The 16,489-nt window shown below is 36.9% G+C and overlaps 1 protein-coding gene across 4 annotated transcripts in view; it reads right to left on the bottom strand.

Annotated features, from left to right (window-relative positions):
* The window catches only part of PTPRR (protein tyrosine phosphatase receptor type R), a 242,339-nt gene that overhangs the window by 23,504 nt on the left and 202,346 nt on the right, over positions 1-16,489 (bottom strand). For all 4 annotated transcript variants that reach the window (XM_045829311.1, XM_045829312.1, XM_045829313.1 and 1 more), the window contains 2 exons: positions 8,821-8,900; positions 8,242-8,379 (listed from right to left, as the gene is read on the bottom strand). In XM_045829311.1, coding sequence (XP_045685267.1) covers positions 8,242-8,379; positions 8,821-8,900 — 218 coding nt within the window. The remainder of the gene's footprint in view (positions 1-8,241; positions 8,380-8,820; positions 8,901-16,489) is intronic.

Genomic DNA, 16,489 nt, shown 5'->3' with positions numbered 1-16,489 from the left:
TTCCAAACAAAGTAAATCACTTTTTCATCTCTGTTTACATGCCACCCCACACCCTACACTGGCAGGCAATCAGGCTAAAGGCTTACTCTGGCTGACATAACATGAAGAAAAAAAAACATTTTAAAGCAGAGCAATTTATTTCCCTCCTCATTTACGAGTTGTCAAATGTCTAAAATTTCCCCAGTTTGTTAAAGATAATCATACTAACCAATTTGCCTGGTGCCTTTCAATGGAGCATCAATTACTTTGCTGCAAGACCTGACCTATTGTATATATCTTAGAATACCTGCCTCCTGGACAAATCCAAGAAGACACAAAGAATCTTGAAAAAGGTATTGAGCAAAGAAAGAGGCATTCAGTGGTCCAGCAATATGACGTATGTGTCCCATTGTCCAGGATCAGACCTGAGCGGCAGACCCGTCTTTGGGAAGGTGGTTCTCACAACCAGCAGGAAAAGCTTCGAGGCAGGAGCTCACAGCCAGCATCCTGACTCTCAACAATACTTGGACAGGCTCGTGCACCTACTTGATAAATGGAAGTGGTCCTCGCTTCTCTCCCAAGCTTGCTGGGTCCTCTTGAATGTTTTTCTTGACTCCTTACCAAAAATTCAATTGGCAGCCAGCTCTCAGTAGACAATGCAAGATGACTTGTTCATTCAATGAACCCTTAATTAGCATCCCATCTTCTTTTGGGGATACAATAGCTTATTTTTACACACTGAATACATTTCTCCCCCTTTTAGGAGAACATAGAAAAAGAGACCAGATAAGTGTGGGTGCTTTCGAATATGAGGTAGGGGAGAGCTGCAAATGTAGTTGTTTCTCAGAGCACAAATTCCTGTTTATATTATTTTTGTGAACAGCTTTTTAGGGTTTCTCTATTGTGGTGCTAACAATGGTATGAAAGAGGCAGAAAATGCAAGGAAGGAAAATGCTCTCTCAGAGATAATATTGTGAAACTACACTAATTGTAGGTAATTCAAAACAGCATGCTATCTAGCAGAATATAACTCCAAATTATCACTATTCTTCTGTTACTAGGCTGATCCCTTCAGTAAAATCCTCTATTAACTTCAAGAATTCATGATTTGGAGGAAAAAAGAAGTTTTCAGGGGGTACTGTGCCTCTTGCAAATGAGTAATGAACAAATCCTGACTCTGAAGATTCTGGACATCGAGCAGTTCTTCATAATCAGTGGCTCATAGTAAAAGGAAAATGCAATGCAGATTCATATTTTTATGATCTTTTTATTTTCTTTGACCCTTCCTCTCACTCCTACCTTGTTAGGGCTTTTTGTATATAATGAAGAAGGAAGTCTGGCTATAGCAGTTGCCTGAAAAAATCTTTTCTAAGTTACTTTTTAAATTCTATGCATTTAAAATTAAAGATATTTTGCTCTGTGAGCTGCATAGACAGAGACGTGTACCATTGCACAGAGAGTGGGTCTAAATGAATGCAAAGAAGATGGTCAATTACATTTGGGTACGTTTAGCGCATGAGAGGGACTGAATGGGTCAGATTTCCACTGTTATTGCTACTCTCAAATATTGCTAACAGGGACAGCAATTTAATATGAAAAGTGCCTCCACAAAAAGGTCATTTAATCCCTTTCACAATCATTTGAGTTAGGCAGGGCAGGTAGCGAATATTACTATTGTTATTATATCATTGAACAACAGAGGAAACTGAAACCCAGAAGTTTTGCTAGGAGACTTTGAGACGATTTCCTGGGGGCTGGGACCCTCTGAACAAATTTCACTTCATAAATTTAATTTGTTCAATCTCTATCTATTATCTGCACATTTGTCTAAAGCTCTAGACATTTATTTCTAGCTACTTAGTAGACTTAACCATCCACAGGTCTTCAGGAGTCCTCAGACTGAACGCGTGAAAACTGGAACTCTCTTCTCTCACGAACCTTCCCTGGCTGCCCACCTAGGTTCGTGGTATCAGCCTCCACTCCGTTTCTCACCAAAAATCGAACCCTCTTTCTATTCCCTCACATTTCATTGGAAACTAAGTCCTGTGTCTTTTATCTCTGTAACAACTTTTTAATTTGTCCCCTTTTCTCAATATACTCCTCCATCATCTTAATTCTGTACCCCATTATCTGTTACCTGGATGGTTATTACAACTTTAACCTATTTCCCTTCTTCCCCTTGCTTTCCTCAAATCCAAACCTTGGATCCTGCCACCAATGATATTCCTGATATACAAATTGCATTTTGTCAATCTATTTCAAAACATCTTTAGGGGTTCCTTGCTGCCTAGGTAATGAAGACAAAGGTTTTCGTTTGTGCGTTTTTAGCACAGTCCTGTATTCTCGGGCACAACGTAACATTCCAGTCTCGTCTCCCTTCGTGCCCTGCTATTCTGTGCTCAAGCCACACCACACTGCTCAGCCCACGCAGGCCCTGCAGTTGCGGTCAGCCTCTGTGGGCTGTTGCTCCACCCACCTCATTCCCTCGTGTGCCCACTCATTCTTCGGGTCCCTGTGATAAAGCTGTAAAGCTTCGTCTGAGCTATTTGATCACATAAATGTAATAAAAGTTAATCTTTTATTTTATCAGATAGAGAAAGGATGGGAATGAAAGAGGGGAAAACATAATATGATTTTTATATGACTTTTTAAGGTTAAATGGTTTGCAAAGTGCTTACTAGGTTGATCAATGGGCTAAATGAGGTTTGGAAGTAAAGGCACATAGCTAACTCAGATGAAAGATGGAAGTGAACACGGAGAAAGACTGTGGCTGAGTATACTTGAGGGAAGTATTAGGTTGAATCACCAAGTGATTTCCTCACTTTACAAAATATAAATTTGGTAGCTTACTGCTCTCTGAGGCCAACAGTGGGTTGCTTGCTTTCTAGTGTCTTACATCATTATTTGGCTTATTTTGTTGGGGCATGGATTAAGTGCATGGATTATTAAGTGCAATATAATTAAGTGCATGAATTTCAGAATTAAACAAACCTGGATTAAAATCTGGCCTCTATCATTCACTAAGTTTGAGTCTTTAGGCAAATGGCTTATCTTCTCTGAGCTTCTGGTTTCTCATCCATCCTATAGGGACAGCAAAACCTACTTGGTAGAGTTAAAGTGAAAATGAACTGAATTGATACATAAACTGTGCTTAGCACGTTCTTTCAGTACATGGGAGTGGGTAGAGGACATCTTCCACAGTATATGCAATGTGATCAGCATCTGTAGCTACTTCCTTTCTTTCCTAGAAAGAGATGACAGGGCACCAGGTGACTTCCAGAGGTGGCCTGAGGAGTCTGGAAATGTGCAAATGCTACCTCACTCGTGGACCAACCCAGCTCCAGCTTTGCAGGTCTGGGCCACTACGTCTTCTTCGGTAATGCCATAGTTCATGTGTAAAAGAGTTTGCACGCTATGTTTTTATGTTCTCTTTCCTTCAAGAGAAATTCCCTTCTTCTTGTGATTTATCTAAATGAAGGAACTCAAATTTAGCAGCAATACAATCGCTTCTCTTTCTTGCAATACAACTGATTTTTCAGCTCCATTTTTAAAGTTTTTGTTTATTCTCATTTTATTAGGAAACTGAGAATATTGAAAAAGTGGAAATTATGTATTTATGTATTTACTAAAAAGTAGAAAGTTTCATGAAAATATAAAGCCTGGGAATTTCTAAAGATAACTCCCCCTTCATTTTTGCGGGAGGAAATGATTTTTGTCTATTCTAAACAATGACGCTTAACACAATTGAAAGTTGGCACATTTGTGGTTTCCTGGTAGATCGGTAAGAGTGTTTTCCTGGTAGATCGGTAAGACATGGAACATTTCCTCTATAGCATTATGTTTACCTCTCTGGAGAGTCAGGATGGAAAGGAATTTTCATTTTAATTTAATGAATAATCAACAATGAAAAAGTCAAAATTTTTACTGTGACATTTGGGATTATGACTGGCTACTGGAAAACACACATAGTAAATTATACATAGACAACATAATATGTTTCACTTTGATATTTCCAGGAGCTATATCCCAGATATTTAAAAGACAAAAGTCTAAAAATGGTAAGAAAAAAATACCTTTCCAAGTCAAAGAGATAAACAAAAACCTTAATCACCCTTTAGTGCGGTCATTATTTTTAAAAATACCTATCTTTCAACAGATCCCCCTGGCTTTCCTGTGGAGAGTGTGGATTCTGAGAGTGGTCCCAACAGGCAGCTCCAACTACGATGAAGTCGAAAATGAACAACAGGTGCTCTGCTCCATTCCAGACCCCGAATGGAGAGTTCTGAGCATCATCAGTATCACACTGAAATACAGATTCAGCTCATTCAGCACTTCGGTTAGAATGACAGGCTTTGTCTTGGGGACAAAAGAGAAGAATTGGGGCTTTGGAATGTTCTCCCCTGGCTCAGACCATCCTTACTATCATCTGTAAAACATGTCAAGCATTACTCAGCCTCTACAGAATGCTTCTGACTGACCAATAATCTTAGCTGCTTCTGTCCTGATGAAAGGAACCCTGGTTTAAGAAGGTGAAGCACTAAAGACATAGTTCTGACATTTTCTATAAAAGTGAACAAATGTATCACCAGGTTAAAGGAATGAAATGCTCGAGACAACAAAAACTGTGACTTAGCTTAGAGCTACTACAAATTATTCCATAATCCTTGGGAGATATTGTTTCACATATGCTTCGCCAAGTGTTAATCCTTAATAAACATGCAATGCTGACAAGTAAGGAATGTTTTCTGTGGAAATATAATTTATTTGTTTCAAAACATTTACATACTTACACTCACATAATTACATAAATTAGAGTGCTTTTCAATGTTCATAATACATGATTTTATTTTTAATTAAAGAAAAAATAGAATTTGTAAGGGCATGAATGAGCTTTCAGAAAACACATTGTGACAGTGTATTGAGAAAATTATGATTCAAACCAAAGTGGGTAGGGGTAATGCATTCTACTCAGAAATGTTGCCAAATCCTGCATAAATTCTGGGTTGTCAGTTACTTTCTTTCATCCCTCTGTAGGTATTATTCAACTGACTTTCGGCTTCTATTTTTACTAAGAAGCCATTTGTTAGTTACTCTAGTTACTAAAATTGTCTGTTTAGACATGGAAATAAAGAACAAACTGACAATGGCCAGAGGAGAGGGGGTAGGGTGGTAACAGGGGAAAGAAGGGGAAGGGTCAAGTCCAAGAACATGCATAAAAGACCCATGGACAAAGACAACGGGCGTGGGGGGAGGATTGAATACGGGAGGTGAATATTCACCTCCCCTGCGTAAGGCAGGGGAGAGTACTGTATTTTGTCGTGTGTAATGTGCTCCCGTGTGTGATGCGCACCCACAATTTTGGCCCAAACCTTCAGGAAAAAAAATCTTTTGTTTTAATTTTTTAATTCAATTATTTATTTATTTATATTTAGAAACAAAACCAGTGATCATATCCCAGGGTATTATTTTACATACAGATATCATTATTGCTTTCTAAGTTATACTTTTAATGCATAAGCATAAATAAAAGAATTAAAAATATTTATAGATACCGAATTAGTACTACTCATGTATAAAGCACATCCTTATTTTTTGCTCAAAAATTTGGTCAAAAATGTGCACATTATACATGGCAAAATATGGTAATGGGGGAAAATGGGGACAACTGTAACTGAACAACAATAAAAAATTAATAAAAAATTGTCTCTGTTCAGTTTCACAGACGTGTCTAGCTGTGGATTTATTGTGAGTTATCTTGGAGGATTTATTGTGCTTTCCAGCTTTGAAAGCTCATGTCTTTCATCAGTTTTGGAAAATCCCTAGTCATTGTTCCCTCGAAGATTACTTCTTTTTTTATATTCTCCTTTTTCTTCTCCCAAAATATCCATTTGACACATATTGGGCATTTAAATATTGTCTTCTCTGTATCAGAAACTCTTTCATATTTGTGGTCATTCTGAGCTTCTAGGTGAGTTCCTTAACTCTATTTTTTTAATCTAGTAAATACTCAGCTGTGTCCAGCCTACTATTAAACCTGCCTGATGAGGTTGTCTTTTAAATAACAGTGTCTATATTGTAACTATTTCTATTACTCATTGGTTTGTTTAAAATTCTCTCTAGTCTTTTTTGATAGTAACTTGCACCTTTTCAAGTTTATTTTATGTTTTGTGTGTTTAATTATAAAAAATATATAGCTTATACCGTATAGTTTCCATTCTTCAAATTTTTGTGGATCTATTTCTATGTTGTTGCTTCTTCTGATTTTTCCTTATGTTGTTTACTTGTGTACCTCATAATTTTAACTTATGAGTTTATGTTTTTTTGGACTTTTTCTGTGGAAATTCTATGAAATATATGCTGAGACTGTATGCACCAAAAAAGTTTTTGCCTTTGTTTCTGGAAAGTGCCACAGAGCATTACCAAGCCAGTACTATAATACTTTTTCTATTCATTACTCCACTTGGCATTTCCTGGTTTTTGAATTCTGAATACTCAAGGGAACCTTTTTATTTATCCCGTGAGAAGCCTGGGCTAAGACAGATGAATTTCCTGTTGTAGTCCTGTTTTGGTAGGCGGGTTTATTTCTGTGGTTCACCTTTCTCTGAGGGCATAGCCCTCGCAAGTGTCCCCTTTGTGGAAGGTCTCAGTTCTGACTCCTGGCTTCTGCAAGTCCAAGTCTTTGTCTCCGTCGCTTGTGTCATCATTAAAGCACAAGTAACCTGTAATTCTCTGGTTTTATGCTTTTTATCCCATTTTTAACTGCTGGGATTTCCTTACGTTTCTTTCATGCTCTGCTGTACCTGTTATTTCATGTTTTACCCAGTATAACTGATTTTGTAAGGGGAGGTCTTTCAGGTTGTCTAGCCTGTCACATTACTTAAGTTCTATGGCTGTAGATACACAAAGAACACAACTTTTAACTTTGAAGAGTCTTTTTTCACCATGAAGTTAAAATGTCATGAATATCAAACAACTGTGCAGGAATTGTCAGTGGCTTAATATGTCTGGCAGATTGAAAGTGGGTGAAACAGCTGAGAACATTATGGGTTATTTTTATTGTGTCACATCAGGTTTTCACATAAAATTCAGAGAAATGCATTTACTTAGTAAACCATGTAGTTAATTAAGTATATACCTTCATCTACTGGCCAAAAAATATACTTTTTTTGCAAAATAAATTTCAGGAAAAAACCCTTCATATACTGTAGCAAAAATAGAAGAAAATAACAAACTTTAAAACACTTACAAAGTGCCATTGTGAGCCTGGATTTTCTTGATTAACTGTTACAACTCACCAAAGGGGTATAAGGGAAAATTCAGTTTTCTTAAATCCTTACTGTCACAGTGAAGCCCTGTCATAGTACTTTTGACAAGAAAACAAACACAAAAGCTGACAAAAATAAGACTGTAAACTATGCCAATAAGAGGACAAAATGCCCTAAAATGTAAGCAGGACCTAGGACAGCACCCTGTGGGAATTACACAATTTTATTTTTATGATGCAAAACACAGAATGAGTATTCTGTTTGTCAGTTAGATCCTCAGAAGGAAATAGAATCTAATTTTGCCTCATTCTTGGACTCTTTTTATAGAGATATTGAGAAAGTTACTTAGCTTTGGTAACTTTCTTCACATTTTTCTTTAAATCTTACTTTCTTAGTGAGGCTCCTCCTGCCCACCCTGCGTGGGCACTGCTGCAGCTCACCCTTCCTTCTCAGCCCCTCCCGACAGCTCAGCACGCCCCATCCTACTCTTTGTCTGTGGTATTTAGCCCATCTAATATTTTTGAACTCGCTCTGTTTATTGGTTTTGTCTGTCACCTCCCACCACCCCCAAGAAGTTAAAATCTACCAAAGGCAGGAATAGTTGTGTGTCTTGTCCACTAGTATATTGTCAACAACTAAAATTGTACAATACTTGTCACATAGTAGGTACAAAAATTACTTGAGATACAAATGAAGAATTTTTATTTCACTGCCTATAAATCAGATGATAATTTGTGGTCCATCATTTCCTTACTGAGACAGGTAGACACAGGTGAGAAATGAGTATTCAATATATATTGATTTTTCTGAAAGAAAGTTGTCATTAACAGAATAACACCAATTACCATTTTGGGAATCATAAAGCAACCTACTGTTTAAATGTCTTCAAATTTCCATCTTAAATCTGTTATTAAGCACATGGCAATTTTTCACATGCAATATCTCTTCTTTAGCAACAGAAAATATATAGCATTTAGTACTTGGGTAAAGGTCATACCTCATTCTTTTCTTTGAGTTTTGTGATCATAACAATCACAGGACTATCTTCCTGCCAAACCATCTGCCAGAAGTCATTCACAGTGTTGATCATGGGGCCTTGCGTGGCGATGAACGCTTTCTCTCTGCCACGGTAGCCCTATTTTCAGTAAAGATACAAAAAATTGGCTTTGAAGTTCATGCCTTCCACTGAAAACTTAAGTAAAATATCTTCAGAACAATATAGCTCTGCTAGTCCAAAAGCAAACAGATTTCCGTAGCTCAACTCACTCCAACACAACAATTCACCTGGCTGTTCTCCCAGGAGTCAAGCATAGCAAATGGCAGTGACCATCACGATGCTTAGTCCTCACCGGAGCACCCCACATGGGGCTCTGAGCCCACAGATGCACAGGAAAGAGAGACTCATTGTAAAAAAACCCACTACCAGAGTTGATTATGGATTATGGATTACAAACAAAAATTGGCTAGTAACCAAGTTAAGTCAAAATTAATCAATTCTAAGGAAAAAAATATAACCCAAATTCCAAATAGTAAGTTGACATGCTCATGAGAAAGAAATAGATATTTATTTACTTACTCGAACATAATTAGCATTAATGTAGGTGCTCAAAGAATCAGTTACATTTTTTGGTCTTAAACACACTCTGCTCAGGGGATCTAATGAAGAAAACAAGAAAGCATACATTAAAGTCTGCTTTCCTAGTTAACTACATCAAATGTATTACTCTTTCCCATGTTTCTCAGAACACCAATGACCAGAACTTAGCAACACTGGTGACTTATACATTGACTGGCTGGCGTGAGTCTGTGTTTGTTGTTGCAGTGTCTGTGTGTCTGTCCTTCGATGCATTTGTGTTTACTGAAGGACTTTGGGGCCCATCTTGACCCCTGTTCCTGACATGAATCTGACCCATAAGCCTGAGATGGTGAGCTTATCCTTCATGCCATTTGTTGTGGGTTTGTGATTATTGACCTCATCTCTCATCCATGCTCTTTTTCTCATTCTTTGGGTTTGGAGTTTGCTCTGGATTTCCCTGCTCTTGTCTCCCTTGTGTCCTGCCCAATGGCAAGCATTTTCTCTGAGCCAAATCCATTCTCACTGCTTGGAAGAAGCTGTCTTCACTTACCATGTGTGCGTTCACTGACAGCAGAAATACCCGATATAGCATAGATGATTGTCTTCAAGTCTAAAACCACTTTCCACTAAGAAGTTGAGAGGCTCTTCATGAACCACAGCATTGTGAAAAATACGGTAGTTACTTTTACCAACATTTACATGAAAGAATTAAGATCAAATCATCCCTTTATAATTTCTTTAACATGGTATACTCTCGAGTCTCTTCAAGGGAAGAATGGAGATTTTTAAATTCTCTTTCTGTGTGTGTGTCTGTATGTGTGTGTGTGTGTGTGTGTGTGTAAACATGTCTATGGTATTGATATAAATGGTACCTTTCATTTTCCAAAAAGCAGTTTTATCCATTCCTCTGTAGCAGTTGTTCTATTGTTCTTCTTCTCCAGGCAGGTAAATCCCATTGGTCCTACCTACCTCCTCATCTATAATTTAATCCTTGTGTGCACTCCAATCTATCCTAACTCTATTCTGTGCAGACACTGCTCTTGCTTATGCCACTCCTGACCCTTTTGTTACTAAACCCATGTCCTCTCTGTGGCATTCAAAACATATTGACCATATATTTGTTGGCAGCTCTCTCTTCCCTTGGATTCTGGGTCACTACATTCTATTTTCCTGTTCAGTCACAGCATTCCCTCGCCCAAATGTCATTCTTGGACCCTGATGGCTACAGCAGTATTCGCCGAGTGCTATCTGTAATCATTTCATCTGCAACACATAGAACTAGTCATATAATGTACAAATGAGACTATCTTTAGACAAGAAGGTTCAGTAATCAAATAAATACAGGAAATATTGAATTAAGCAAAGTTGAACTACATTCCTTTCAGAACTTCTCAAGGTCTTTATTATGCTCATGTATTTTGTGAATATCCAAGAAGGTATTAGATAAAAACTTATTTGTCCATTGGAATACTTACAATTTAGACAGCCTAGAACAGCATTACTCAAGACAACTTTCTGTGATAATGGAAATGCCTCTCTCTGTTCTGTCCATAATTGTAACCACTAGCCACATGTGGCAATTGAGCATTTAAAATGGGGCTAGTATGAACTGAGGGACTAAAGTTTTAATTTTAATTGATTTAAATTTAAATTTACATAGCCATATGTGGCTAGTGGCTGCTCTACACAGCAGTGCAGACCTAGAGGCTGGAATCCACTCCTTAGCGGGCCCAGGAGGCCTCCATCCTTTTCCCACAGCCCCATCACTTTCCCACACGGACCATATGCTCCCTTTATACAGACCTAGGGAAATCTCTCAAATATTCCATGTTCTTGCAAATTTTATGCGTTTTATTCCTCTGCCTTCTCTGTATGCTAAAACTGTCCTCATTCTTCAGAGTTCAGTTCAAGAAATATCTTCTCTCTGAGGCCTTTCCTGGACTTCTCAGAGAGAATTAGGTGTTCCCTTCTTTATTCAGGCTCACTAAGCCTCATTTTAGTATTTATCATCTTGCATTTCAGATACTTAAATTTCTGCCTTCCCTCAATGGATTGCAATGAACCCCTTGAGTGCAAGAACTATATTTAATTAACTTTTGTATCCTTTGTGATTTTTGTTTGGTGTGTGGTTCGTAGAATGTTTAATATAAGAATTAATTTCTATTAAGAAGAGTAAAACACTGCTTTTGACTTTCTATATTTTTTCTTTTCTTAACAAAGGGGACAGGAAAACTTCCATTCCTTTTCAGTATCCACTGATTGTTAGAAGTTTTCACAGAGTCTACATCGTTCAGAGTTGAAAAAGCCTATTTCCTTCAATTTTTATAATGTCTGCAATGTATATAATTTATTTGACCCTATAAACTGCTTAGAAACAGGTCCCTATCAAGCTAAATTAAGTTCATGCTAAAAACTGATAATTTATACTATTTCTAAGTACTTAAAGGTTTCCAATTACATATTTAAAAAAAAAGAATCAGCCCTGGCTGGTGTGGCTCAGTGGATTGAATGCTGACCTGCAAACCAAAAGCTCACCAGTTCAATTCCCAGTCAGGGCACAGTGCCTGAGTTGCAGGCCAGGTCCCCAGTAGGGGGTGCTCAAGAGGTAACCACACATTGATCTTTCCCTTTCTCCCTCACTTCCACTCTTTCTAAAAATAAGTAAATAAAATCTTTAAAAAAATAACAATACAACATATGACTGAGTAGGAGAAAATGAAGATTTCCAACCAAAGCATTATAAATGTTATCTTGGATTAATAAAACAGCCAAAGATTATAAATATTGTTATTATCAACATTTTAATGTGATTATTTTCATCACTACTGTTATAATTTTTCATGCTATGCATTTAAGTGTATATATTAGTCAAATTCACTATAATAATTTTTATCAAAACAGATATTTAAGTGTATATATTAGTCAAATTCACTATAATAATTTTTATCAAAACAGATATTTCTTTTTAGCATATATATTTAGCAATATATATGCTAAATATTTAGCAGACCATTTATAATACCTCTGGGCAGTATCAATAATAATTTCAAATATTAATTAAACACTGGTCATTTTTCCTGTCTCTCTTCTGTTCCTTTTTATTTTCTTATTTCTCTTCTCTAGTCTTTTTTTTACCCCTCCTTCTTTCCCTTCTTTTTTTCTTCCTGCTCTTTCCTTTCCTCCTTTCTGCCTTTACTTCCTTCCTCCCTTCCTTCTCTTCCTCTCCTCCCTTCTTCCCTCCTTCCTGTTATTTTTTTTCCTCTCAACAAATTATTGAACACATATAGATTTGGAAAAAGAATACATAAACTTTCCCACACTAGTCTCTTTAAAATACCTTCTGGCAATCTTAAGTCTTCTATTTAACAGACAAAATGGTACCTGGATCCTGGTATTTTGATTGATACCATATACAATTTTGTCAAAGGTTATTTTCTGTGTTTAAGATTTCTTCTTCTGGAAAAAATGTATTTGAACTTTGAAGTCAAGAGAAGAAACGATTAGATGAGGGACAAGTGTATCACTGCTAGGGCAAGGGCAGGGCTGAGAGGAATGGGATTGCTTTCATATATGTACTTAAGATAAATGGGAAATGGGAGAAAAGGCAGGGATTGGCCACACCTGCAAGATGATTGGGAGTCATCTTCAAATTTGCTGCAAGAGAGAGAAGACTCTAGCTCTGCATTGCTTAATATGGTAGCCATTAGACACATGTAGCTTATTCAATTTAAGTTAATTAAAATAAAATAAAATAAAATTTAAGAATCAGTTCCTCGGGTGCACTCATTATACGTCAAGCACTCAGTTGCCACAGGTGCCTTGCGGTTACCTCGGTGCAGAGCTAAAGCAGTTCCATCATCGCAGAGGGTTTAGTGGACAGTGCTGGTCTTGGCAATGGAAGATAGTGATGACGTAGAAGCCCGTTTCTTAAGACTCATGCGAAAATTAAAAAAGAAAACAAGGCTCTTGAATATGTTTCTTTTCCAACTGTAAATTTTTTACCATATAGATAGTGTCCCTACTTTCTGAAATTGGCTCTGGGCTTAATGATGGATTCATTGTTTTTGTTAGAGAAGAAAAGGAGGCATTAACATTAGCTGAGGGCTTCCTATTAGTTGGAACTTTCCTAGGAATACCACACTTACTGTCATTTAATTCTCCCTTTTGTCCTTAGAGTAGTATCATTATCACTGTTTTAAGAAATAAAGGAGGATGACATAGGAAGATTAAGTAGCATGCCTTAAATTGTAAATGTTTGGCTAGGGTAGGAGATCAAATCTAACTCCAATATTTTGCTGTAGTCACATAACTTGTCTTAATGAGTAGTTAACTTATTTGCATATCTATTCTGTTCTATGCAGTTAATATAATAAAAAGGAAACATAATTTAAGTAGAAAACATTATCAGGCATTAAATTTTTAAGTATGAAATGATGGCCTAAACAAGTAAGGTTCTTTAATTTTATCTACATTATTTTACATTGGTATAAATAAATGGACTGCATGAAAGACATATACATAAAATTTATTATTATTATACTTCATTGTTGTACACATAATTTCACATTAATATATGGTAGGTTTTTCCCCCAATGCTTTTGTGATTTAAGATGTAGACATATCTTCATCACTAATGTTTGTTTATATTGCAAAATAATTTGATATAAACTTAACCTTAGCCCTTTACTCTACCAGTTAAGAGTGTTCTGAGCTAGGCTGGCACTGTCCTTAGAGAAACAGCTATAATTAAATTGGTTCTTGGCCATCCATATTTCTGCTACAAAACATCCTCAAAATTATATAATCTCACTATTATGTACAAGCTGATGAGCTTCTAAACTTAAAATTTAATTGAATATAAATGAATAAACAAAACAGAAACATACTCATAGATACAGAGAACAGACTGATGGCAGCAGAGGGGAGAAGGTCTGGAGGCACTGGGTGAAAAAGGTGAAGGGATTGAAAAGTACAGATTGGCAGTTACAGAACAGTCATGAGGATGTAAAGTACAGCATAGGGAATATAGTCAAGAATATTCTAATAACTATGTATGGTGCCTTGTGGGTACTGGAAATATCAAGGGACCACTTTGTAAAGTATATGATTGTCTAACCGCTATGCTGTACACCTGAAACTAATACAAAATAATACCGAGCTTTAAAAATGTTTATTGTAGCCTTGGCTGGTGTGGCTCAGTGGATTGAGTGCCACCCTGTGAACCAAAGCATTGCTGGTTTGATTCTCAGTCAGGGCACATCCTGGGTTGTGGGCCAGGTCCCCAGTCCCCAGTTTGTGCATGAGAGGCAACCACACATTGATGTTTCTCTCCCTTTCTTTCTCCCTTCCTTCTCCTCTGTCTAAAAGTAAATAAATAAAATCTTTAAAAAACATTTATTGTAGATCAAAATAATAAAAACAATCATGAAATTTAAAATCTTAATTTGCTAATTATTTTATATAATATGTCAAACTAATCTCATATTACCATCTAAAATAAACCTTAAAAAACAACTTTGCATATTTATTCTAGTCTTTTTCTGGTGGTTTTCAACCAACAGTGCGGCTAGTCCAAGCCATATTTACTAAATTACGGTTTGTGCAACAGGGTGTGGGTGTGATATTCAGAGTACAGACATTTTTAACAGAAAATCCATCATTTGCCACATCAGTTGTCAGCACAGGTGCCCTGGCTCAAGAGACGCACCCAGTTCTGGGAATGGAAAAGCGGACACAGGACTGTGAAGCAGTTGTCTGCTATCATCTGTGCAGGAAATAGAGATGGCTGAACTTTGAAATAATCCTAATAATTTTCAAACCCTTCTGAGGTTTAGATGGGTTAGTATCATAACTAGAATGGATGTATGTGCCTTAGTTACCTATGTTTGGTAAATTTTAAATTAAAAAGTCTTAACAGAGAGAAAGACATCGATCCTAACACACACCAGCTTTATCCCATTCGGCCAGTTGTAGTTATAAAATACCTTTCACAGTGACTGTCCCTAGGGTAAACAGATTGAACTGTACGGACCAATTAAAAACAAGCTGTAGCAGAGTGACTTTAACAGTATGTTTCCAAGTCCACCAAAAGGAAAGCCCAGAGATACCATAGTTCTTGCTATTACCATAAATATTGAAAATTTGCTGTATTATGAGTGAATCAATGGACTGAATTATGAAGACTGCACTCTTTCAATGTCAATATTAAAAACAAATCTTTGTGGTTCTGTTTTTCCAGAGCTTTTGCCATGAGATGTTTATGATTTTGCCAAAACCCCAACTATATCTGTTTGTTTATTGATTCAAAATGCCACTTCCTCTCCAAAGGGTTTTTGCCACTCTAGTCAGAATTAATTACTCAGTCCTACATCACTTGGGCCAGATCTCTATTCTGGCTCTTATTACATTGATTGTAATTACTCATTTACGTGTCTCTCCCCTCTAGCTTATGTCCTTTTTGATCTCTGTTCCTTACTCCTTGCTAGCTCCTGACACACAGCTCATATCTGAACATGGATAAAATGCGTGGAGCTAAATTTAGTTTTCACGTAGTCTATAGAGGTGTTAGTCAAAGCATGGTCCTGGTGTCATCGGAATGAGAATCACCTGAGTGTTTGCTAGAAGTACAGATGGCTGGGCCCAACAGAAGACCTACTTCAACAGAATCCTCAGGGCAGGGCACAGGACTCTGGAGTTTTAATGAAGACTCTAGATAATTGTTATGCAAATTGAAGCTTTTTGATAACAGCTTTATTGAGATATAATATGCCTACCTTACAATTCACCCATTTAAAGTATGCCATCACAGAGTTTATTTATTTATTTCTATTCACAGAGTTTGCAACCATCACCACAATCAGTTTTACAACATTCTTTTTTTCCCTTTTTAAATTGAATTTATTGGACTGACACTGGTTAACAGAATTATACAGGTCTCAGGTGCAGAATTCCATAACACATCATCTGTACACTGTACTGTGTGCTCAACACCTCAAGTCTCCTTCCATCACCATTTATCTCCCCTCTATCCTTCTCTACCACCCCCAGGGCCCCCACCCCAGGCAGTCCCACACTCTTGTCTGTGTCCATGAGTTACATTTTCTTTATTCCAAAAAACCAACTCCATACCTTCTAGCAGTCATTTCCTATGTCTTCCAACACTAGGCAATCACTAACGTAGTTTCTGTCTCTATAGATTTGTCTATTTGGACACTTCATATAAATAAAATTATACAATGTAAGGTCTTTTGTGATGAATTCTTGCACTGAACATGTTTTCAAGGTTCATCTGGGTTGTAGCATGTATCAGTGCTTCATTCCTTTTTATTGCTAAATAATATTCTGTTGTGTGAATATACTGCATTTTATTTTCCTATTCATCAGTTGATGGACATTTTGGTTGTTTCCACTTTTGGGGCTATTATATGCTGTTAAAAATTTATGTACAACTTTTCTGTGGACACATATTTTCATTTCTTTTGGGTATATGCCTAGGATCAGGTTGCCTGAGTCATACATTAGCTCTAGGTTTTACCTTCTGAAGAACTAGCACACTGTTTTCTAAGTAACTGTGCTTTTTACATCTCTCCTGTGAAGATATGAGGGCTCCAACTTCTCAAAATCCTTACCAACACTTCCTATTATCTACCTCTTTTATCATAAGCATGTG

Source organism: Phyllostomus hastatus, unplaced genomic scaffold (assembly GCF_019186645.2).
Source record: "Phyllostomus hastatus isolate PE091 unplaced genomic scaffold, TTU_PhHast_1.1 phas_scaffold_93, whole genome shotgun sequence".
Lineage (NCBI taxonomy): Eukaryota > Metazoa > Chordata > Mammalia > Chiroptera > Phyllostomidae > Phyllostomus > Phyllostomus hastatus.
Note: the sequence above shows the minus strand (reverse complement) of the source record. Positions and strands in the feature narration are given on the sequence as shown.